The sequence below is a fragment of the Anser anser genome, assembly GCF_964211835.1.
Source record: "Anser anser genome assembly, chromosome: 3".
Lineage (NCBI taxonomy): Eukaryota > Metazoa > Chordata > Aves > Anseriformes > Anatidae > Anser > Anser anser.
The window spans coordinates 78775697-78801665 of NC_139722.1; the positions used below are offsets into that span (position 1 = coordinate 78775697).

Genomic DNA, 25969 nt, shown 5'->3' on the forward strand with positions numbered 1-25969 from the left:
CCAGAGACACAGACCTGGGAAATTTTTTGTGTTCCAGACCTGGCCCTGCTGCAGCGCCATCCGCCTCCCGGAGAATCCCCCTTCGGCCCTGGCCCCGCCAAGCACATGAGTTTCCTTAGGAAAGTCACAGGACTACGCCAGCGGAAAGCCAAGCACGTGCATCGCTGCACTGCCCAGCCTGGGGCCCAGGAGTCTTAAGTATAAATCAATGGGCCCACTCACGTGCTTAAAATAGGGGCATATGTTTAAACACCTTGTTGGATCAAGGACTTAACCCCTCTTTCTCACAGCTGAGCAAGCTTTTAAAAGGCTTCCAGTGTGCTTACCATTTTTTATTTTATTTTATTTTTTGCTGGCAGTATTTGAAGCATCAAGACTAACTTAAACCAGTGTATATAAAGCACAACACTAATCCAAATGCCACACGCCTAAGGGGATAAGTGGGATGAATGGATAATAACTGTATTTACTAACTCCATGGCTTTCTCCATTTTATTTCTCTTGTCAGGAGGACCTTAAAATCTTTTCTTTTAATCTAATCTCTTGGACATCCCAGCATGGGAACATCAGAAAAAAAACAAAAAAACAAAAAAAAAAAAACAAGATTCAAGTCCCAGTGCAACCATGTGTACAAGCATTTTGTACCAGGTTTTGATCTGCTCATCCCAAAAATGAGCCTGATCCTATTTTCCCTGAAGGTCACAGTAAAATTCCCTACTGACGTCAATGGGAGTGGGAACAGGCAGTCAGACTTGTAGTTATTAATGCAATTATTCCAGCTCTCGGGATCCTTTCTTGCCTGACTGGCTTTTACCTGTCTTCTCTAATGATCCTGCCGAAGCCCTCTGCTCCTGATGCTGGAGCTGGTGGCACTTCGCAGAGTATGGAGAGGAGCTGATGCTGGATCACAGCTTCCAGAGCTTGATGTACCTAAAGTTAAAACAGATTAGAGGTTGCAATCCATAAAACTCCCTCTCTATTGTCTTTCTCAGTCTTGTCCCCATGTGTTTCCACCCATCAAGTCATGGCGTGAAGCATTACAAAGGACTTCTTCTGCCACAGTAGACACCCAGAGCTGAAATGAGGAGCTTAATTTTGTGCTTGTTCATTACCTGGAAATGTAAATGGCAACACCGGGATGTAAAACAGACAAGTGAACACCTCCATTGGAGCTGAGGAGCTTTTTGGATTAAATTATTTCCCTTTGCAGATACCCTTGTGATTTGCCACTATTCCTTTTGTCCCTTTTCCATTTGCTTGATTTCTTCTCTTTATGCTGCGTCTGTAACATTTTGTTCAGGGTTGCTGCGAGTGAACAACAATTTAGGATGATGAATTATGGATTGAAAGAGCAGGCTGGGCTATTCTGGAAACACTGCTCAGCGCCTTCTGAAGGGACAAAGGAATTCCAAAATGACAGATTTTCAATTATTTGTATTGAAGAAGACGGAAAGAAGGGAAAGGAAGTAAAGGAGGGTTGGGAAGACAGGCAGGAAGAAATGGAATGAATGAACAAAAGAAAGATAATTTCTTCTGTTCACAGCACTGAGAAAGCTCTCCATTCTCCAAATAATTTTCCCTAAAAGACTTTCCAGGGAAAACATTGAAACCCATGTGAATTTTTAGTGGTGCTTACAAACGCAGTCCCCTGAACCTAGTGGGAGTGACTCATGGGATCGAAAGCCGCCCGGTGCTTGTGGGGGTTGCAGATGGTTGTCCTCCTCCTCCTCCACTGCCGCTGAAATCCCGATGCATAGGACTGTGAAATAACCCAGGAGGGCTCTGCTGGAAATTTGCAGTCCTGTGTTAAAAACCACAAACAAACATTTTCTCAAGTACTGCAAGCAATATCTGCATAAATACTCCCTCCCTTGGCTGGCAGATTATGGGGAAAACAATTGCAATTTTGTTGACTTAACTTCAGCATTTGAAAACTATTAATAATGAGGCATGGGGGAGGCTTCTGTTGGGGAACAGAAATTGCCATCTAATTCAACTGCAATTTAGTGAGCTATAGGCATTTTTGAGGGCTGCTGTGCAGAAATGTTAATCCTTGTCTGAAATGAAAGGACATCGTTGGATAGGGGGGTGTTTTTTAAGTAGGTAATTTGTTGCTCATTTTAGCAAGCGCAGCAGTGTGGCCGATGAGGTACAGCATAGAACCGGCACGCAAAAACCCTGCCCAAGGCCCGATATTGCTCTCAGATTGTGGACAGGCAGTGGACAAGTAAATCTTGCCATCCTGACACCCATCTGCAAACTGAGAGCTGCAGTGTTTGGACCAAGGTGTGCTTTGGGAGCCTGGGGCAAAAAACTGCTGTCTATGTACATGAGGGTGGTGCTGCAACAGCTGGCTTTCAGAGATGTGTACTCGTTCTTTTAGACTGCTTAATATCAATTTGTTTTGTTTAATAAATTAACAGTAATGTAGTCATTTCATGCTCCACTCTGCCTGTTTCTGTGACCCTGGTAATATAAGTGTCAGGAAGACACAGCCATGCATCTAACCAATTCCCCACTGTCTGCTCCTCCAGCTTTCCTCTAATCTCGGCTGAATAGTTTCATTACATGACATGTTAACGCACCAGCAGAGCTGGAAAGGCTGAGTGCTCCGCTAGGTGTACACAATGTAAAATCATTAGGGTTGCTTAAGAAGCTTCCCAAATGCTTTCTGTCAGCAGTGAGATCGCAGTTACAGAATTAACTGGAACAGACCACATCTCCCCCTCACCGACCCACAGCTTGCCAACGAGGGGATACCGTTTCAGTGGAAAAAAGGTATCACCTGTCAGAAGAACAATAAGAACATGAATAGCATATGGAAACCATTTACTGGCTACCACAGTATGCACTCACCGAGCACCCTGAAAATTCGAGTACTGCTCGGACCAAGCTGGGGTCAAGCAACCTGCTGCTGATGCTCATGTTGCCCTTCCCCTGGACACCCATGTGGATGAATAAATCTGTGAGGGGAGCAAGACTTTGAGCCACGTGCTGATGGGGCAAAGGCATCAGTGTCTGATGACAGACACGTGGGATGGGGTAGGATGGTGTGGGGCACGCCGCCCCCCCTGCCTTCCACTCTGCCTGGGTGTCTTGGGGCTGTGTTGCTGGTGGGGGATGCTGCGATGCTGTAGGCAGGAGGAGAGGCCCCTTGGCCTGCCTCTGTGGTCCATGCAGAGCAGGGAGGTCCTACAGAGTGCTTCTTGGAGGTCCTGAGGGAGGCCCCTGCTTTGAGTTATTCGCTCTAGTCATTATCCCTGCCTCTCCCTGCATGCCAACCACGGCCATCCCGCTGGTTCTCCCTCCCCGAAGAGACGGCTAATGGAGCTGCTCTGGCCATGGGCACAGTAATCCTAGCCAGATGTTTCCCAGAGTGATTAAAATCCATGGACAGCTTGTTATTTCATACTGGGCCACACAGTTGCTGGGCTGTTACTGTCACCTCAGCCCCATCCCCACAGAGCAACCATAATTCTTCCCCAGGCCACCACACACATAAGCCAGTATAATGAATAGCTTCCTTGTGTGGCATTTTAAATTTTCCTTCTCCTCTCCAGGCCTGGACATTATGCACCACCCTTCTTTCTTTCCTGTATCCCATCCCAAAACTCCCCTTGGTTCCCTTTGGTACAACTTCCACTATCAAAGTCTTCCTCCAAGCGGCTCACAAGGTGGCGTTCACACAGGACAGCTACCGCTGTGGGTCTTTTCCACGCTTATTACTCTGCATTGCTCTTACTCTGACATTTGTGTGTCACTCAGAGAGCTCCTGAGGCATACACATCTCACACACTATACTGACAGCTCATATATAGACCAGACACAGGCCTCCAGGACTATTCACCCAGCCCACGGCCTGCTCCCGATGCCTTTTCCCTTCCCTTCCTTTCCAGAGAGAAGAAGATGGGAACCAGGCCCACCAGGTTGTCCTGGTGATTCCCACCTCCTGGGGCACCCCAGCAATGGCAAGAGCATCGTGAAGAGCTCACTCAGCCCCATGGCTGAAGGGACCCAGTGAGCCATGAGGCCTGTCAAGCCTCATCGTATGCTAGGCCTGACTGATGTTTCCCCACTGTTGGTCCTACAGACAGCTGGGGCTGGGGACTGGGCACCTTCCCCGGGCAGCACACAGTGCAAACAACTCGTGCTTGTGTGATAAACTGGGGAATGGTGAGGGGATTTATGGCAAGAGGCTGTACAGTGCATGGGCAGGGGCTCGGTCAGGTAGAGGAGAAACAGTTCTGGCACCCAGCCCACCCTGACACCAGAGTAACAGCACCACCCACCCAGCTGGAAAGTTTGGGCTCACTGCTTTGTATTTGTCTAGGCAAGAGCTTGCTAAGTGTTTTTACGCTCTCTGCTTATTGTAAGGAGCCGTGTATGTCACTGCTTCCCTCAGCGGTAGGGGAGTGGTTTGAAAATATTCAGCTCTAGTTTGTTCCATGAGGGACGGGGCGGGCAGAAGGACGGTGCTCCAGGAGGGCTGCTCCTGAAATGCAGAGGAAAACCAATTGCCAATCCATAAAGCTGCTAACAGGGCAGCTGTGAAGGAGGACAGGGCTTAAACAACTCAGGGCACCTCGGCTCAGGAAAACAGAAGCAGCAAAGCTGCAAGCACAGCAGCTGGCTGGGCTGCAGCTGGGTCCTGCCTAGAGGCGAGCGACAGGTGTCGAGTTCATTTTTCATCCCTCTCCATCCTTGTTCCCTGTGTTATCAAAGTGGCCTGGAAGTGGAAAGCAGAGCCAGAGGAAAGTCTGACCCTCTCGGTCAGCTCAGTCCCAGACACCGCCTGGCCCAGACACCCCGTGCACCCACGGGCATCCCAAACCTCTGCCCTCCCCAGAAGATAAATGCCCCCCAAGAACCCCAAGGCGACCTGGGGACCAGGTCCTTTCTGGCACTGCAGCTCCCAGGACAAAGGCACGGAGCAGGCAGCTGGAGCAGCTCCTGGGCGCCCGGCCCCATGGGGCCACCAGCTGCATCCTGGGCATGCTGTCTGAGGGCATCTCATGGGGCTAAACACCCCCATGGGGCCAACACATGGCCCTGTGGTTTCCCAGTCCCCTCCAGCAGCCCACGCAGGTTAAGTTCAGTGCACACGTAAAGTGACACAGGGCTGGGGCATTAGACATTTAGCTGCCACTGGGAGCTAAACTCTTATTCCCTCGCTAAAGCACCCTATACATTTTTGCTGATACACAGGTAAGCATTTTGAAAGCCAATGAACCTCCTCAGCCCAGCTCAGGTACCACCTCCTAATCACAGTGAGAAAGTTCACCCTCTGTATATAAAGATTTTTCGGCAACAGACTTGCCTGCCACATGCCCACAGAGATAATTAAATGTCAGTGCGAGAAAATACGGAGCTAGAGGTTGGCAAAATTTCTCTAAGCCTTTTCATCCCCAGCTTTTGAGTCCAGGGAGAAGGAAAATGGGAGTTTGGCAATGACTGGAGATACAAGAGAATCTGTGAGAAGCATTTTTTCTGTGAACAGAGAGGGAAGATTTCATTTATCTTTTTATCTGTCAAGGTACTGCACTAACTTATGCACAGCCACGAATCCTGCTCAGTGTATGATATTATACTACATGACTGCCGATGCTTCTTTTTTTTGTAAAATATGCTTTGGCTTATTGAGTTGCTCTACCAAATCATTCACTTCTCCGTTTTTCTGCCTCTTTTTTAATAAAGATCGCCTGACATATATTATATAAAGTCTCTCCCCATCTCAAACACCACAAAGCAGCAGTGTAAATACAAATTTGAGGAAAGAGAGAAGAGAAACGTAACTGGATATAAATGCCATCAGGTCCGTGTCACTAGCAATCAGTGGAAAGTTTAGGGTAAGTTAAAAAAAAAAAAAAAAAAAACAATGGCTAGAAAATGGACTGTTTTGTGTGTGTACTTTGGGGCAGAGGCAGTTAATCGACAGAGGGAGAAAGTCACAGCAAAACCAAGCCTTTGGCTGCACACCAGCCACGTGCCTTCTGTCCCTGGCCAAAATCTTTGTCCAGAAGCGGCTTTGCACAGCCTCCTTGGAGAAGACAGCGAGTTGATATTTTTGGTCACAGCACAGGAACCAGAGGCTGCAGTCCACACATGCGTGGGGTTGTGTTGGCATGATCCTGCCCCTTATCTTTTGTTTTCCTTGTTTCGTCTTCCTCCTCGTCCTGATGTTCTTGATCTCTTGCTGGACTTCAGCACTTCCCTTGCCAATGATATTATTGGCTTCTCAATTGTTTTCCTCGTGTTTCTTGTTCCACATGCTTTTGACAGCCTCAGCCTGGTCTCCCACCACTTCCACCTTCAATTACTGCCACTGCTCTCAGCTTGTGGAGCGCTTCCCACTGCTCTCTCTTTCCAGCACCGGCCAGCTGGGAATAACTCGCTTCTCCTCCCTCCTTTTCCTCTTCCCTGCACAGCCACAGCTCTCCATCAGGGATGCTGCTTTCCCTGCAGATGTCTGCTTATTCCACCAGGCTGCGAATAGCCTTTTCTGCTTTACACGTGGGAACTGAGGACGTGGACATTACACATTTTTGGTGTTCAGATATCACTAGGGACTAGGGTGAGCGAGGGCTTTATAGGCAGTAATGATGCATTCTAAATCAGCTTACAAGACTCCACCCTCCTCCTCCTTCTTTATCCTGGCCTCTCCATCACTCTCAACACAGGCAACCACACTCTTCTTGTCTTCTCTGCATTTCATTTTCCCACCCCTTCAGCTGGGAGGTCTCCTTTGGCCTTTCTTCAGCCTTTGGGGCTTCAAGGCTCTGTCCTTGGTTCCTCCTCTTTCACCATCCCATTCTGTCTCTGGGTGGTTTCATTTGCAAGTGGAATTCACATTCCTCATCATTCCCAAATCTACCAGCTACTGCAGTTCAGTCTCCTTCTGTCCAGACTAAAATCATGGCCAGTTTTTCAGATGTTTCTTTTTGGATGACTGTTCAACCCCTACATGGCTAAAAAAAAAAAAAAAAAAAAAAAGTGTATCTTTATCTATCTCTTCTGTCCTCCACTCTGTCCAAACGTCCTAACAAGTCCCTTGTTTAATTGCTGCAGACCACATCCCTGGTTCAGCTTGTCCATGGGTGTTAGGTGTACCCAGGACGAGTCACCTCTGATATAACCATCTTGGAGATTCATTTTGCATCATTTATTTTACCGGATGTGATGCAATCACCCAGTGAGAATCTTATCTGGTTCCTCATCTTCTCACATCTCTGTTGGTGCAACATCCATTTCTGCAGCTTTGACTTGACTACAGCAATCCTGTCCTCGTCCTTTTGTAAGGCTACTACTGCAGGGACCCGCTCCCCTACCCCATAACCCCAAACCTTCACTATTGGTCTGATGATTGTTATTCCCTTATCTCCTTCTGCTCTCCAGATGGGTTTTTGTCTCTCCCTCTCTCTCACACACACATAGGAGAGTATTCAGGGCAAGGACTATCTTATTGTTTTGTCCTTGCACAGCACCTAATATAGCAGGGCTCCAGTCCACAGTGAGAGTCTCAAAGTGCTGTCACTAATCAAAGTGACAACATACAGTAAATACTCCAAAACTGACACTAGCAGTAAGTAGCCTGCTCTAGCTTGTCTCTTCTGCACTCACACGTCTGGTCAAAACTGATGGAAAATGCTGTTACCAGTGGGAGATTTCAAAATTACAGGACATAGTACCCAGCAGTGGCAATACCAAGGTACCGAACACGTGTGTACCCAGGCACCATCTCTAGTATCTCTGCGCTTATCTGCATAATAAATTTACCCTGATAAGAAACCTGCCAGGTACCTCTCCAACTGTCACATCCAACAGGCTGCAGGCAGCTGGGCTTGTATCGTCTCAAACATCTCTCTGAGGCTGTTGTTAGTGAGAAAGCCTACCCTTATTTTGGCTGTAGAGCACACACTTTTCCACGATAAGTCTCTTCTCCCATCAGCACTCTTGCTGAATACTTCTAGAAGTGATAGAAAACCAGAGACGTGGTTTTACAAAATGGAGCAAAGTCATGTTCATTTCACTAAGCTTAAAATAGAGCTCTTTTCTAGCTCTTTTTTCTTTTTATCTGCAAATAATTCTTTTTTTATTATTTTACTGAATTTTACCACAATATTTTTCTTGACACTAAATTATACGTTTTTAAGATTTTTGCTGAGGTGTGACACGATGCAGGGAAAAACAAACAAACAAAGAAACAAAAAACCTTTAATCTGAACAACTGCCAGAAATCAGAAAATGCTTCGTTTTTCTTTCTCAGAGACAAGCAGCTCTCTGTCAGGTCCTGCTGCCTCTTCCTCATTCTGCTGGTGGCTTGAATGGAAGGCAGCAGCCCTCTGTGCTCATCAAGCCCCCTTAAACATGAGTGCCATAGGTGTATTCGGAATTATGAGCAAGAAAGTCACTCGAATCGGATGTGAGCGATGCTGCCAATGACATTGTCCAGGGCTCAGCATGCAGTGAGTTAGGATAGATAAAATATACAAGGCTCTGGTCTACTGGGAGAAAAGAGGGGGGAAAAGGGAGAAGGAAGAAGAAAGGTATCTTCTGACATCAGTAAATATTTGAAGTAAATGGAAGAATAATTTTGCAATCTCCCAGCATATTAAACCAATGTTGGATGTGGTTTGTTTGATTTTCATCTGCCAAACCCAACAAATTCTATTGGGGTGGAATTTGGCCATACTTAAGGTATTCCAGTAAAGAAGCCATGGTGTAACTGTGGGTACGGAACAAAGCAGTGCAGTGATCCCAGGAGCGTATGAGCAGAAACGTAAGTAACTGTAGGACATGAAGAGCAAATGGGGAAAAAAGAAACCAAGAAGAAAGCACATAAATATTTAAAAACAGGAAATGCCATCAATATACTGGAGGAATGAAAACTGCAGAAAAATAATGGGTCAATAAATAGAGCTCTTGGAAGAAAAAAGTGACAGCGGCACTAAATGTTTTCTTTGCCTTTGAATTTGTTAAGAAAACGTATTAACAATAAGCCTGCAGAGGATGTGTGGGTACTAATGAGCACAAACGGGAGGTTACAGAGATTAATGAAAATGCAAAAGAGCCTCTTGTGTAGGATACAGATAAAAAATGCCAGACAAGTATGAGTTAACCTACAGTTAATATTGGAGATTAGGGACCAAAGAGTTGGACCACAAACTGCACATTCTGAGAGAATTATTTATTAATCATGAGTCAGGAGAGTTTTTTGAAAGGCAAATCATATCAGACAGATGTGGGTTTCTCCACAAAATAACTGGCTTTAGGAAAGGCGACGTAAAAATTCAGCCAGATTCTTCTGTCAAATAAACTCAAAACCACGTGGATGGCACAGCCAGGGGCTAACCTTGAAAAGCCTGGCCTGTCAAGTCTTGGTTCACGTTAATGTCAGAGTTCAATACTAGCAGCCCTGATTTTCTCAGGGGTAGCAAAGAATGACTGGAAAAGCACCAGAAGCTTACTACAGATGAATTGGAAAAATAAAAGCTTGATAAATTGTTTGGTGAGACACAGAATTTAATTTCCGAGTTAAGTGCCAGATAATTTGTAAGAAACTTGAAAAGATTGTAGGTAGGTGGATGCTGGAGTGAAATTTGATTTTCTTTGCAAGAATTGGTAAGCTGCAGTCCTGTCTCCAGCTGTTAGGAAACAACTACTTTTGGAGCCATTTTAATACCGATTTTGACTTAATAATAATGTATAAAATGTATTTGGAAATGATACTAAAATAGAGTGGCGAAGAGCGCTGTACACCTTGATTAGTACAGTACCCTGAGCAACAATAAAAGGCTCCAAGTTAAAAATGAATAGCCCTAATACCAATCTCACTTTTACCATCATAAATTACAAGCATTTCTAATGAAAGCAAAAAAAAAGAAATGCTGATATTAAAAATGCATGTATCTTTATATGAGGCCTGGTTTAGTATGATTATATAATTAGAGAAAATAGTATCCCCTCAAGGGTATAAAAAGGAAAACTACAACCTTAATTATGGCATTTTTAATTCCTTTTTGCAAATTAAATAATTATCTTCTAGTAAGTTTTGTTTTAAGGGAAGGTAATGACAGAAGCTAATGAGTTGCAGATGAGCAAAAATATACAAAATGGGGCTTGAAAAAAAAAGCAAGAAAGGACAAGACAAACTGAAACCATCTCCACGATATTGTATGTTTAAGCAAGAATTTCTAATTGAGGTCATTTCGCCCACGAGAATTAGAACACAAGCCGAGGGGCAGGCAGAATATGCATCTAAATAATTTAAGGAGGATTATTTTACAGAGAGAGCAATCAGTAGGTGACACAGATATTCAGCAGAAATGGAGAGGTCAGACAATGCCGACGTGAGCAAAATCCTGCCCTCCACATGGAGCTCTAACGGATGCGTGCTTGAGGTTAGCCGAGAGCCCAGAGCATTGCGGGGAGCAAAGAATTTGTCAACCACCACATTTTTCTTACGGGCCGGCTGTGCAGGGCCATTTGTTTTGTATCGATTCCTGAGAGTGCTTTGCCCTCCTTTGGCACGCTCTTCCACGTTTATAGCCCGTGTAAACTGGATATAGTCATAAGCTTTGTAAATGTTATTATATGAATTATATTGTTTATAAAAGAGGAAAAGAGATTCCAAATTCACATTTTTCAACATGTTTGGTGAAAGAGAAATGCCAGATCTGACATCGAACTCTTCCCAGCAGGAAGAAAATATGGCCTTTTTCAAACAGAAAAAAACTGTAATTACATAGACTTCCCCTTCCACAACAAGCCCAAGTGCTCTGCCCAGAAGGGCTCGCAAACTTGCATTTCTTCCTAGCTGTCTGAGGTCATGTCTGAGCAATCACTGTGGAATCTTGTAGGGCTTACCTGCAAAAATAAAAATCAAATCAATTCGGATTAAGTCACCTCATGGTTGGAGAAAGAAGGTCTCAGTTCCCGGTTTACACATTCATGAAGAGATATGAAAAGCTAATACCTGTCGACAGTCAGGAAAAAAAGGATTTATGAAAATTCATAATGAAACTCAGGACTTGTTGACTTTTCAGCTTTCATCTGGAGCCCCCCAGCCACTTGAAACGTGCCGCGCGTCACGCTATCCCCATCCCACAGCGCGTAAACCCGGGCTGATGAGGGTTTCCCAGGGGTCGGCTGCCATCCTAGCAGGAGAGCTCGAAATCAGGGCTGAGTGCCCTTCCCTCGCATCCCAGCTCTGGTCCCCAGACAACGCTGCCTCCTGTTAGCTTCACCCGCGGAGGCGTGCAACCCACACAGGTGCAAACACTGAAAAGAAGGGGCTCCTCGCTCGAAGAACGGCCCATTGAGCCCGACTGACGCCGCATTGAGACTTCACCCTCCTTGGCCTCCGCCCAGCGCCTGCTTCCACGGAGCTGGGAGCCCAGATCAATATTGCCTATAACTTCTCAGCTTGGCAAACGCACCCACAACAAGCAAGCACTTTGCGTGCTTCTGCAGAAAGAAACAATCCTGCACCGCTGACGATCATTTCTTGTGCCTTTCTTTCTTGTACTTAATTGAATCCTGGCTTTGTCCCTCAGTGCTGTTAGAGAAATAACTGAGACAGAAGTGTTGTCTAGCAGTCCAAGCAGGGAAACAAACCAATTAATAAATGTAATCCCAATTCTAATATTACTTTCTTGGTCAGATTTTAATCCAGCTCCTACTGAAGTCAAAGCGCCTTCCTAGATGGTAAGGAATTAGCCTGAACAATAAATCTCCCTGCCTACCATCAGTTTTCAGCCAGCCACGTTTCATACTTTTATCTGAAATAAATTATAAAAGTCATCACCGTTTTTTAGCAGCCTAAAAATAAGGGAGAGCAAAGCAGGGAGGGAGGGCCCGGATCAGAGAGTGGTTTGTGCCTGTGTTGCGGTTTGGGCCATGGCCTGCTCCTAAGAAGTCTGTCACAGAGCACAATAAGAGCAGTAGAAGTCCTGAAACTAAAAAAGGTAAAACTTGCTGTTCCAGTTTACCTCCTGTATAAAAGACCTTGATCTGCTCTCTTGAACAAAGGATTTACAGAGACAATGCTTTCCCCCATCGTAGCTCTCCTCTGAAGCCTTTAACGCTGCTGCAACCGGGCGTGTGAGGAGCAGAACTGGGTGCTGACGCCAGAAATGAACCTTTTCCTGTGGCCAGGGATCACTTCAGCTGTTTTTGCTGCAGAACAGCAATCGGAGGCTTGTTTTTATCTGACTTTGCACCCTAGTTGTCCAGTCCTTCAGGGTTGTGGATACCCAGGCAGTGTCCCCTTTCTGTGAGGGCGGCCTACTCGCCTCCTCCTGAGGCACATCTCTTCACTTCTGGCTGCACTGAAATATTTGCAGGCTCCTGTTTTTAGAAGTGTTTCAGCTCAGTGGCGTGTCTTCTTCTCTACCCTCACTCCCCAGCCTCCAGCAATATTTGCAGGTCTTCTTCTGGGTCATTTCTGTAGCAACGGGTTGAAGAGAACAGGTCAAGAAAGCCCGCAGTTGCCTACAGAAGATGTCTCTAGACTTAACAGCATGTTTTGAGCCCAGTCCGCTAAATTATTTTTAGTCTCATTTACCACAACTTGTTCATTTGAATAATTCTTGATAAAAATGTTTTTTCAGTACCATAACAAACACCTTAGAGAAATATAAACACATTCTCCCCAACACTCCTATTGCTAAACAAACGTGATGCCATGCTGGTATTGAACAATTTGTTTCCCTTGAGGCTAAACTGATCGCTGTTGACTGCAGTTTTTTGTTTGGTTGTTTTTTTTTCTCCTTGTTGATGACATTGCATTATTTTGCTGAGGATAAAGCTGACACGCATGAAGTTATCAATATCTGTTAACTTCTGCATCTCCAGACAAGCAAGTCTTTCCAGTGCTCCCAGGGTTTACCAGTTTAATAGTCCACAGCTCTCCTCATCCAGCTCTTCTAAAACTCTTGCTGCAGCCAGACCTACTGGTTAAAAACAGCCAGCTTATTAGCGCATTTAGCACATTGCCAAGTTGCTGTTGGAAGGGAACAGATTTCATCTTCGCCCTTGGTGAATTCTTCACGCAGACTTTTCAAAAAAACATTTGGAGCAACAAGATATATTGAATCTATCTGCCATTTCTACATTAAAAACATGTTTTTACAGACTAGACTCATTGTTAGGATTTTTTTTTATTAATAGGCATATTAAAAACTTTGTTTTACTGCCATTAGCTCTCTCGCCTTAGGTTTTTCCCTGTGTCCTGTCACTCCACCAAGACATTTTCTGGTTTTCCAGCCTTCTAATTTATATTCATTACTATCTCTTTTTTCCCTATTTGTGTGTGTGTGCATGCATTTGTATTCAGCTACATTCGCCTACTTCAAGCCAGCTTGCTTCTTTTTACCAGTGTAACTTTTTTCTCACACTTGGGCAGCTGTGTGGCTTTGGGGCATGTAATAAACTCTTGCATAAAATTCCCAGTTACCCTTCACATTTTAGGAAGGCGAGAATGGCTGGACAGGGCGCAATCGAAAGGCCACCGAGCCAGCCTCCAGCAGTGGCTAGCTCGCCTGGGCTGCGCCTCCCCTCCTCATCCTTGTATGCAGTCATTTCCATTCACCTTTTCCGCACCATTTTTAGTTGTGTTACATCATGTTCACTCCTTAGTCAACTCCTTTCCAAGCTGACAAAGTCTGGTCTATTTAAAGTTCCTTTGAATGAAATGATTTTGGCTGTATCTGTAATCTCTCTTCTTGTCCTTTGCTGGACCTCTCTACTTCTCCTTTTTCCTTTTGGAGATGGATGGAAACAAAATTAGGCATACTATTATGATGTCTAGCATTTTAAATTCTTTCTCCAGAATTACTTTCTTTTTCAGCTTCATGAAACTGGATTTTTAAACTGTGAAGTATTTATATGTTGCTGGTTTGGACTTTAGCTTCTTTGGATGTAGAAGACACTCAAGCCACCATCACCTGTGCTCCAGCAATCAGCAATTTTCAGTTGTGTGCCCTTCATGTTAAGTTAATGTCTAGTTCAGAGCCATGTGAGGCTGGATGCAGTCCCCACAAAGGGAAATGCCAGCTGTGGGCTTTGGCAATTCTAAGGAAATTTTGTGTCGGCCTCAAAAAAGCACAAGCCAGAAAAGGTTCAGATGGAAGCTGCAAGTATAATCTCAGATCAGACGACTGGCTGTATAGCAAAAGGCTAACAAAGCTTAATGTTGCTAGCTTATTCAAGAGAAAATAAAAGGTGATGTGATCATGACTCACAAACACCATTATGAAAGGGGTTTCTGATGGCAGATGGATCTCTAATCTAGTGGTGTAAAGGCGTAATAAGATCCTGTGGCTGAAAGCTGAAGCAGGACAAATTCAGATTAGAAACAAGACAAAAATGTTGGCAACAAGGGTGATTATACAAACAGCTTAAAGGGATGTACCAGATTCTCTAACACACAATGTTTTCAAATCATAATTAGCTGTCTTTTTAAAAGATGTGCTGCTGCTCAAGCAGAAAAGATGGTCTCCATGCAGAAATAATCAGAAGATAGTTTTTAGCCTGTATTAAGCTAGAGGTCAACCTAGATGATCTTAATTACCCCCTTGGCCTTCAGATCCATGAATCTCGAAAACTGAGAGATAATGGCACGTATTTAACTACCTTGTGTTTTGAATGAGAAAAATTGGGGCAATTGTTCACGGTGAATAATTGATTCTGTAAATGTAGACCATGTTTCTGCTCGTAAAATATCTGGGAACAGACTATTAACTCCTCCAACCTATTATTCACGTTTGATGGACAGCTATCTTGCCCAATACCGAATTTACAATGTGTGAGTTGTGCTGCCTAGCTGGCTAGAGGACAGGCGATGTGTCAGCTCACCTCGGTGACTGATTAGCAAGAAGGCGATCCAGACAGGCATGTTTAAATGTTTCACGTTCAGTTTAAGTGAACATGTGTAGGAACACGATTTCGAAATGCACGTTCCTTTAATCAAGCTCCACCATGTAATGGCTACTGAGGAGTCGGCAGAAAAACTGTGTAAGCCTCACTAAAGCGGATGCATTTATTTTAAATGCTAAGGTCTAATCAAGCCATAGTCACAACATTATTTTGCTCATCAGTCATCTGGGTCCAGGTCGAAGAATGCATTTTGTTTTGAAAATGAACAAATTCCCTAGCCATTTGCATATACAGTAGGTAGTATAGTGGCGTCCTTCTAGGGGCTAATGCAATTGAAACTGCAAATATTCAAGACACTAGGTATTAAAAAAAGAAACCTGCTCTAACTTACTGTGTGTCAATATGCATGTGAGGAAGTGTAGCATACTGGGAGATGAAACAAGAGCAGGGGCAACTCACAGGGGCCGTAGTTAAATATTACAAAAACAAGGCTACAGTACCAAGATAGGACAAGTACAAAGAGGAATATGTGATAAAAATCTCTTTAAAAGCAGATTGTCTTTAGCTAATGAAACCTGTTTACATGATTTTAGGACCAAGGGAACACGTCTGGTGGCGATGAGGCACACATGAAAGTGGTCCACTGCGGAAGGAGGAGGACTCCCCCAGGACCCCAGCACCAGCAAGGCTTCCCTGGGACACTGGACTGCAAAGAGAAAGCATGGCAAAGAAAAAGGATGGGTGCTCCTCAGAAATGTGTAACACAAAACGCTCCTCTTCAACAAGGCTTTAGCTACCAAGCACTGGCAACCCATGCCTGATGCTTGTTGCCCATCGGGCACACACAGCTCTTCATGCCTCTGTGCTAAATCACATCCTGGGCAGCATCGGCAGGACACAGCAGGGGCAGAAGTGCTCCCTCCTGGCCAAAATCCCAGGGGTCTACTGCCAACCTGACCTCAGCCCAGCAGGTACTGCATCACCATCAGCACCAAGATGTGTTCCCTCTCCATCTCAGGCACATCCACCCCACCGCCAAGCATGACCATGATGAGCACAGGCATAACCGAGCTCCTGGGCTCGGCGCCTGAGTTTCCTTTGGCCGGGAGGTGCCCAGACCCCCGGCACACTTTGCCAGCCCCCTTTGAAGCCTGTGCTTCTGCAGCACCTGGTTTTGCAGACGGCTCTGGACTCCAAGTGCCCTGGGTGGTGCAGCAGGAAGGGTAACGCTGCGCTCCGGCTGCACGTGGCAATGCCCCGCGTAGGAGATGAAGGGCTGCAGATGATTAGAGAAGCACAGGCAGGGGCGATGAACAGCCATTTGGCCTGCGGTGAGCCTGTGAAATGAGCACAGTTTGTATTACAGAGACACCAGGGAGCAGCAGGAAGGCTGCAGTAGGTGGGAGGGAGTATCTGCCTGTGTCAGGGGCCACTTCATTTTTCACCTGCTAGATGGCTTTTCTATTACATCTCCAGCCTGGCATGGAAATTACGCCTGTTCTCTGCCTCCGGTTCAATGCCAAATTGGAGGAAATATATGGCTGCCCTACTTCCACGCACTTTTCTGCCAGGAGACGTGAACATCAGTTACAAAACTGCTCGGCACTGCCAGCACCTGGTGGGAGCGGTACCCTCCGGTGCTCAGCATAAAGCTGATGTTTGGGGCCAGACTCATCTCTGTGCCATCGGCATCGAGAGCATCTGTGCTCCTGGAGACACCCCGCGGTACGCAAACGAGAAATAATGCCATGATTGCCCTCTCCCTTGCCCGTAACGACAGACTTCTAAGTTGTGAGAGCTTTCGGATGACTGAGAAACCCACACCGAGGGCAGTGGCCGGGCAGGGGGCTGCTCTTCCAGCAACCCCAGGACAGCAGTGCATGGGCCATGCACAAAACGGGAGGCACGAAATTCGTGTGCCTGACCCAGCGCTGCAGGGGCCGGTTCCTGTCCTTGTAGAAGGAGGCTGCTTTTGCACCTGCAGAAAGCTACTGATGCCAGCAAAGTCCCTCGTGTGACCTCCAGTGACAGAGTGACCTCAGAGGAAGGTTTGGTCTCCGATGCTTCCCCACCAAGAAGAGCACGTACACGTGTGCATGCAGCCTGCGTGCTGCCCGTGCATGCGTGCACCGCTGGGTAGTAAAAGCCTGTGCCCTCGGACCATACGTTGCTGTTTTGCAGCCTGACCAGCCAACGCAAAAATAACAAAATGGGGTGTTTTCAGCCAGCAAAGCTCCTGTTTTGGTTTCCTTCTGGGCTCGGTGTTTGAATTAGGTGGAAGCAGAGCTAACCCCAGGTCTGGATGCTTAGCTGCTAAATGCTGTTTCACTGCCAGGAGCAATGGTCATGGTTCAAAGCGCTCTTTGAAGCCTCCTGTTCTGCCCTTGCTGGTGGAGGAACGGTGCTGGGTCTCTCCAGTAGGTCTCAGTCCCCGTCACGGCCAGTGCTGTAATTAGAGGTGTAATTAGAGCCCCAAGGAAACAGCCTTGCTCTGCTCCTCCCCAGATGCAGGCTCATCTTCCTGGGGTGCAGATGGGGGAGGACTCGTGTGATGGGGAGGGAGGGCTGGGTGTCTTCATCCTGAGAATTAGGCAGGAGTGCTTACGGCAGGCAGAAATGTAGGGTCATTACTAGTCTAGGTCCGTTACAGCAACTCCTACCTATTCTCCCTCTGCATTCATCAGATTGACGCAGGCTGTCTAAGGCCGGTACGTGGCAAATACCTGCTTTATTTCCTGAGCCCAGTCTCTCCAACACCTGTGTGGCTGCCGGACTGTGCTCTTCATGTAGGGTGCTGCGGGACCAGACCAGCTCTGCATGTGGCCAGGGAGGTGACACGAGTGGAGGGCAGCACCAGGCATGCTTTCACGTCCTTTGCCATCCGCTTTTTACTAAAACATTCCGTTATTACTCACCGTGTGGCCAAAGCCTCGGTGTAGTTTTGGGGAGAAGCCTGGCCATGGAAAAATCAGGCAACAGGGTCCCAGGTCTGCTCCTGTTTTCCCCAGGGTATATTGGGAATAACTCTGTTTACAAATCCAGGTTTGTTCCTGCATGACCAAGAGCTGGGTCTGGCCTTGCCCTCCTCCTTTGCTCCATGGGGCAGAAAGCAGCACTGTTTATTTGCCCTTTTGCAGAAAACACGCTCCAGAAAAAGGCAGCCTCTCCCTTCCCCCATGCTGACTCACCTTCAAAGCCAAACCCTGGGCTTTTTTCCACCACAAGGCTGCGGAGAGCTGACAGCTTGAAAACACGAGGAAGTTTGCTGCTCATTTTGGGGATTTTGAAGTCTTGTTTCAGTCCAGTGGGCTGACAGAGATGCTCAGGTATCGCTTACTTGGGATCCATTTATCTACAAAGGCAATCAAGCTATTCCCACCAGCTGCCGTGTGAAGGCCAAGGGGACCGGAGATACATATGCGGGACCTGCTCTTTGATTAGTCTGGTTTGTACATCAAGGTTTTATTAGCTTTTACTGCCCTACTGACTGCTGCCTGCAATTGCTTCACGCTAGCCTCCTTGCTAATAGCTCCTCTGCACTCTCTGCTTCCCTTCCTGCTGAGTTTATGTAAGCCTCTTTATTGTCAGCCCTGGCGAGATGATCAAATCTGGCATCTGTTGCCGGACATTTCAGGTTTATTAAATCCGTTAGAAAATCTTTAACTCTCTGAAACGTGTGCAGGGCCGGGTAATCGCGGGGAAGCAGCAGGGCCCTGCGCACTCGAGGCTTTTGCTGGGTGCGTACTCCACAGCCACGTGTGTGTGACCACAGCCTTGGAGATGCCCTCCAGATAGGCATGCCCACCCCCCAGGTTTTCGTGTCTTACCTAATGCCTGTGCCTCCTTTTAAGGGGCATTTTTCAACGCACAACTCCTGTATTATTCATTATCCCAGAGCCTTTTGAAAGGCCAAGATCAGGAGAGGACTACCTTGTCAGAGTTTCTTCTTCTCACCTTTTTCCAATGACAGGCAGCTCTTGGTCTGCTGTTCGTGAGCTCTGGGGACCCCAGGAGGTTCCTTACCTTCTCCTGTTGGTCTCATACTGAGCTTTTCTCTTACCTGCCTGCACTCCGGCTCTCGCTGTCTGCTGAGCTGTGGGGGCTCTCAGCTCTCCTCCATAGGATCAGTCTCCTCACCACCAAACTTCAGCAGCTCAGCTGGATGCTTAAAACAAGGCAACATAAATACCTCCAACATGTGCCTGTTGCAGATCTTGGTCCTTTTTTTCCACAGCCACATTCAAAAAAGTGAGGTGCTTTCCATAGAGGTGCTTTCTAAAGTGAGAAGGAAACATTTTTCCTCCCCTTTCCACACTAAGCAACTAAAACCTGAAAGAACTGGAAAATTCTGCTCCCCAGAAAATTCTCAGCATTTCCAGAAATCTGCTACCAAGCCAAAAAGCTGGGTGAAACTTCTCATGCTAGGAAATGTGCGTGCTCCAAAAAGTTGTGAGGATGTGGAAATGAGAGAGAGTCAGGGAAAGTGCTTTAAACTTCACACGGAGTGGTCACTCTTGGCAGTTTGGAGAATAACCCTGGGAAATAAGCTATTATGCTTGATGACAGCAGCAATAATTAAATGCCAGGGCTGGTCATTACAAGAGTTAACCACTGATTAATTAGTCTGTTTATATTAAAAAACAGGGTTGGCTTCACTAACTAATAAATTGCCTGTGTACAGCTGTTACCAAAAAGATCACTTGTTAGATAATTACTTAAGTCATTTTTAAATTGTTTTAATTAAGTTTCAGTAATTGGACTCCCCCCAATTTATTTTCCTTTTTTTCTGGAGTGGAGAAGAAACAAACCAACACCGCCTATGTGCATGTAATAGGAGGCAGTGGAAGTATGATGGGAAATCTATAGGAAAACAAACACCTATTGTGATCCCTTTGTCCTCCCAAAGGCTTGTAGGAATCTAGAGAAAATTAGATTTTAATGTTATTTTATTTACTTTGCCTCGCAGAGACTGAGCTTCTGCCTCACTCCACTTGGTGCATTCATAATCAGGACAGAGATGCTCAAGTCGGTAAACCCGCGCATGCTCCTCCAGTCTCTTACACGTGGTACGTGCCCGTGCTGTGGGGGGCAGCTCACGGCTTGACCCTAAAGCCTTGCTCACGGCTTCGCTGTGCCAGATCCTCTCTGCAAACTTGCCTCTCGCCTTTTTCTGCCTGGTCTTCGTGACTGCTCGTCCCGCACCGGCCCCACGCCTGGTGGAGGTGAGGGCAGGGTTGAGGAGGTGAGGGAGGGTTGCCTTCCCCAAAACAGCCCCCCGGCATTGCCATGTATCAGGTAAAGCAAGCGCTGGCACTACAGGCAAGTTCTTTTCTTCCTGGAAATTCAGGCCCAGGGGGCTTGCTGTAACGGGCCTTTGTAATATGTTGCTGTTCTCTGTGTTACCGTCATTACTGCAGAGCCTGCTCTTAAAGAAAACTCTTGGGCATCATCACGCCAGGCCCCTGCATTGTCTCCCCTCTCCGTGAGGTCACTTTGTTAATGACTTCGCTGACCCATACCTCTGCGTGGCTCAATTTGCCATTTTCTACCACACTATTGCAGTGACACGGGGCTCAGCTCTGGGACAGAGCCACCCAGGCGCGACACCACGTCTTGCTGAAATGCAGCTGTTTGGCAGCTCGCTGGCCAAAGTGCAACCTTCAGTGTATTTGCTCACACCAAGGCTGCAGCTCGAGGCTGCAGAGCCAGAAAGGCAGTGGAGTAATGCAATCAGAAAAGCAGGAGCTATCACATTCTGTTATCGCGGAAGGAGTTACCTACCTGCACCACACCTAAAAGGCAAACAAACGCATGCACCTCCCGTGCCCAGTGCACAAACAAATCCACCCTATTCATAAATGTGCACTGAAAGCGTCCTCTGATAAAAGAACGCTCAATTTATAGCTGTAACCTACCGATGTGGCTCTGCAAATATTGGTTCTCACAACCATTCCTCTTTCATCTTAACAAAACGTGATTGCTTTTTAATTGAGAAACAGTCTCACTGGGGAACGGCCAAACCGCAGCTGTAACCACCAGGGATGTCGGAATACTCCCTGCAATCAGCAGTGGTGTGAGAAGTGCAAACTCTGAGAAACCTCACACATTGGTAGCATTGTCTTCCTCATCCTTTGAGCAGGACAGAAAGAACAGGATAGGGGAAAAGCTGGCTACCCAGTGCCTACATACCCAATGGCTGCATCCTGCTGTGAGTCACGGTGAGGCTGCAGGTGGGGACGAGCACCTTGCTGTCGCATGGAGCACGGCACCCCCACGCAGCATTTCTCCTCCTTCTGCACGTTGCCTTGCGAATGCTCGTTCTTGACGTTGCTGTTTCCCAAGACTTTTCCTGACACCCTGCAGACACAGGACCTCACGCTGAAGCAGTCTAGACAAATTTGTGAAGACTTTGGGAAGCACTTGGGTGCTACCACAAAACGTTACGCAGAGAAGTTAATCTGCAAATTGCAGCCCATTTCCTCCACGGCGTGGTTTGAATCACGGCTTGTAAATAAGGCATGAGACACGCTCTGAATAATGAGGAGAAATGATGAAAAGTATGAAATAGCTGATCATGAGATCACCATTTATTTTGGACAGGGAATGTAGGAGAGGTTCCCAGGGAAAAATTAGTATGCAAGTACGTAGGTTCAAGATGCAAGATTGTGTCATAATCCATATGGAAATGGAAATCAAATGGATATTGCCCAGACAACCCTAAGTCTAACCATTCTTATATTCCAAGAGTTTAACTTGGCCATTTTAAAAGCCTCTTACACTCAAAGGATCAAGGCCTCACTTTGTTAATCACTGGTATGGAAATGCTCCCAGTGCGGAAAAGGAATTCAGTGACCAATAAAATAGCATTTCATGTTTTTGTTATTTTATTGAAGTTTGAATTGCCTGTGTATTGAAGTGTGGGGTTTCATCCATTTCTTTACTTAATAGAAAAACAGCTTTGCTGAGCAAGAAAGAAAAAAAAAACAGGAAAAAAAAAAAAAACGAGTCACATAAAAACTGTTCTTTGCTTTTGGTGCATTCAGCACTTTTCCTGAGTAAAGTTCACAGAACACTCGCATGAATAAAGCATTTTTTTTTGTTTAATTAGATTGAGCTCGGAGAGAGGGAAAACCAAATAAATCTTTAAGTGGGGGCAGGGAGGGATGGGAGAAAATATTTGAAGTGAAAATGAGAAATATGTAAGACTCTCCCTGAAATTTCCTAAGGTAGGGTGTTCTGTAATGTTGGGTTATTTCCCCAGCCATGCAGATAAAGGCAGAAGGTGCCCGATCTCGTTTCTGACACAGCTCATGGGATTTCATCCAGCTGGTCCTGCTTTACACCACACCTTGCAGTGGTGAACTCACCGTGGATGAGCTTTGCTCCAGCTGTCCAGAGCTGGTGGGATGGGACGGATCCTGGGGTGGGCAGCAGGATTTCTGTGCCTTCCCAGCGACTTGGATCCATTTCACATCACCACCAGAGGACCTTTGTTTCACTCCTTCCTCAGCAGTGAACTTAGAAAAGGCAAATTCCTTTCTGTTGGTGGAAGCTCCGGGTCCCCGTGGCAGCCTTGGGGTTGCCCATTAAGGATACCTGCAGCTTTCAGTGCCGTGCTAGGAAAGATCTGACGGGTGCTGGGACTCAACCCCTTGGTGCTGGAGGTCCCATCCCAGCTGCAGACAGGCCAGCTACCCGTGTCTTTACATGCACTTGGGGTGGCGTTGGCAAAGCTGGCTCAGGTATACCTTTTGCTCCTCTAGGCGAGCAGTGAGAAGGAGCAGCCTGCTGCGAGTAGCCGTTCTCTGTGTGGTCTCACAGCTTGCCCTCGCCCAGCAGGCACATCAGGGAGAGCCGGAGAGCGGCAGCCCACGGCGCAGTCTGTAGGCTGGGTGCTAAGTCATCCTCCCTCCCGTGTTTCTGTTTGCCGATCCTATTTCAGGGCTGTTGACTTGTGCAGGAAGTTAACCACAGAGTCAACATGAGAGCTGGTGGAAAGAAACGTTCGCATCAGTGTGCTCCTTTGTAGGGCTGAGAAAGGTGATAAAGACTCTCTAGCGACAGCAAGAATTGCAGCAGTGTTGGCAAACCCTGCCAGTCAGCTGTCAGCTTCGGCCCTGAGGGAGCAAGGGTGACAGTGCCACTCGCTTGAGTGCTCTGCACCTTTTAGTTACTGCCTGGGAATGAGCTGGTAGCTCTTGCAACCTGGCGTCCTCATTGCAATGATCAGAAGCTGCCCGTGTGCAGGTCGTGTTGGTAATCCCGGGAGAGAAATCAGAAACTCAGCTGGAATGAAAACTGCTCTCATTCGCAAGGGCAGGTCCCCCGGAGAGGGATGGAAGAAGACCGGCCGCACGCTGTGACCTGACACAGCTAGCACCACTGCTGCCCGTGCTGGACGTGAGCCGGGGCGGAGGAGCAAGTCAGGCTGCGGGCTTCCTAATCCAGTGCCTCTCAAAAGCACTATAAAAACAGGCTGGGAGATTTGTTATTTACAAATGAGTTATTATTTTTAACGCCAGGGAGAGAAGAAGTGCAGAAGGCTGTGGCAGCACTCTTCACACTTGTTCATTTACCCAGGCTTCCCCCGGGGAGCCCCGCAGCCAACACAGGCTAGTAGGAAAGGTTTGCAGAAGGAGAGCCAGTTTACACAACTCGCTTATGGGAAGAAGGCCTTTCGGGGCACTCTGCAGCACGAAACGTGTTGTTCTTCAGCACGGGGCGAGCTATCTCAGGCAAATGCTACCTATTCAACAAGGAGATGAAGAGGAGCAGATGGAAAGATGAATTTCCTTTTCGAGGATCCAAGAGAGTGGGCTGATGCTGTGGCAAGCGGAGATGAAGGCTGAGTTGGAGAGTGAGGATCTGGCTGCAGATCTAAAATTTGTCGGGTGGAGGGGGAGAGAAGTGCTGGCCCAAGTGTTTGCAGAGAAGCTGTAGGATGAAGAAAACCGCAGGTACTCTTAGCGTCGCTCTGACCTTCAGCACAGTAACACCTGCCTTCCCTCTGCGTGTTTCTGTAGCCAAGGTGCCCGTGCCCTGTATCACCAGCAATGGGAGCACCCCAGCCCGTCCCATGGTAGGAGGATTACTTACTGACCACGGCGGTCCAGCTGCCAGAATGACATCTCCCCGCCAGCACCTGGGCCCATCTCTGACCAGGTCTGTCCCTCAGGTGAGGGCAGTCCCAGCTTTTTCATTGCCTGTGATGCCTCTTCTCTCCTCCCAAACACCAGATCTCCCACTGCTGTCCTTGTCCTTCCCTCCCCCTGCCCGATCCTTGCCCCTGCACTGTCCCAACATGACCGCATCCTCAAAATCTTTCCCCACCAGCTCCTGCGTTCCCACTCTGTCTCCACGGGGTAATTCCTACCACTCCTCCCCAGCTGAGAATCGTTTCACCCCACCTTGCTGCTAACACGTAGCGTGTCTGTGCTGCCCACCACTCCGCACTGACACAGATTGGTCTGCTCCCCTCCAGCCCCCAAGACAGCTGCATTTCGGAGGCAGCCGTACGTCTTTTTATAGATGGGACTTAATGCCACTCGATGGACCATGGCGCTATTTTTATGCCACGTTAGCACAGGCTTAGTATTCTGAGCATGTGAGCATTTCACCCAAGACTAGTTGCTGAAATATAAATACCATTCAACCAAAGTTATTTAGAACTTCAGTCGGATCAACCAGATCTGAGCCAATTATTTTCCCCGACAAAATTAATTAGAATGCACATAAAGTGAGTGAGATGTGAAAGGCAGGTCTGCAGAATTACTTATTCCAATAACAGTTGGTTTGGGGGGAGAAAAAAAAAAAAAAAAAAAAAAAAAGCTCTGTCCTTGCCTTGGCTTTGCCTTGCCTTGGCCTTGTCAAGAAGAATCAGGGTTTTCACATGGGAAGCTGCTCTGCTGGCAACCGCAGTTCACTTGATGTTGGTTTGCATCAGCAAGCTCCCTGCACTCTTACGCTGGTGATGATAAGGGCTGGCTGTTCAAACGCTGTCACAGAACCCAGACTCCCTCCCTGCTCAGAACAACTGTTGCTCAGACCTCCTCTGCAGAGCTAATTTATTGCCAATGAAAGTGAAATGTAAATAGTTTGCAGCAGGTACGCACGCAGGCGTCTCTTCACCGAGTAGTACTTGGAAAAGAGCCAGCCGGTGCACGCACACAGAGCTGGGGGAGCAGCCTTTCAAGCACGGGGGAAGAGTAGGACTGACTTCAAAAGCGATGATTATTTTATGGGAACAACTCCAGCAAGGTGGGAATAAATTGAGAAGCTCGTTTTTTCGAGCTGAAAATTCATGCTCAAGTTTCCCTGGGACTTTTCTCCAGAGTAGCTCTGCAGGTCTTGTCCTGTTTGAGTACTTCACTCTGGGGCAACATACATCCCAGTACGTTAGGACAAAGCCTGTTTTCTTTTCAAGCACAGACCATGAGAAACAGGACAAACCACTCTGTAACTGTACATCACCTCCTGGCAGCTCCCGCGGTGTTTGCCAGGGGTCAGACCTGCAGCCCTTGGAGCTGCGGAATCACCCCCAGGCCTTTGCTCGCCTCCTGCGATGAATAAAGGTCCGTGCTGCTCGTGGCACTGAGGTTCAGCCTCGGGCAGTGTGCTGCCTGCATCCAACAGGCAGGTCGCTTGCACCCTCTTCTTGTCCAAGACCAATCTCCTTCTGGTTTCGGAGCCTGGGCTTCCAGCCCTGTGGGAGGTGAGGCAGGGAAGCAGGGGGAAGGCACCACCTTGTCCCTGCAAACAGCTTTACCTTGGACGCAGTTTTATCCCAGCTTGACTCTTCCTCCGCTGTCTCTTTTGATTTAACTCCTGGCAGGCAGGTTAATATGAACAAATCAGTGACCTACAGAGCTGCTGACTGCTGTAAAACATACCACACGTAACCCCACATCAGTCACAGAAATGAAAAGTATTATTTCCTATTTTGTGGGGTTATTTTAAGCACTGTTGTCTTGTTTGCTGAAACACACAAAAACTTTGTAGTTAGGTGTGCTCTGGGGAGGAGGAATGGACCACACAGTCTCCCAGAATCTCTTCCCAGTCCCACAGCTCGTCTCACAAAGGAGATCAGAGGGATCCT

General features: G+C 47.1%; 1 protein-coding gene across 1 annotated transcript in view; it reads right to left on the reverse strand.

The window, feature by feature from the left end:
- Positions 1-10485: 10485 nt before the first annotated feature.
- The window catches only part of URB2 (URB2 ribosome biogenesis homolog), a 73287-nt gene continuing 57803 nt past the window's right edge, over positions 10486-25969 (reverse strand). The window contains exon 9 of the mRNA XM_083831074.1: positions 10486-10863. Coding sequence (XP_083687200.1) covers positions 10810-10863 — 54 coding nt within the window. The 3' untranslated portion in view covers positions 10486-10809. The remainder of the gene's footprint in view (positions 10864-25969) is intronic.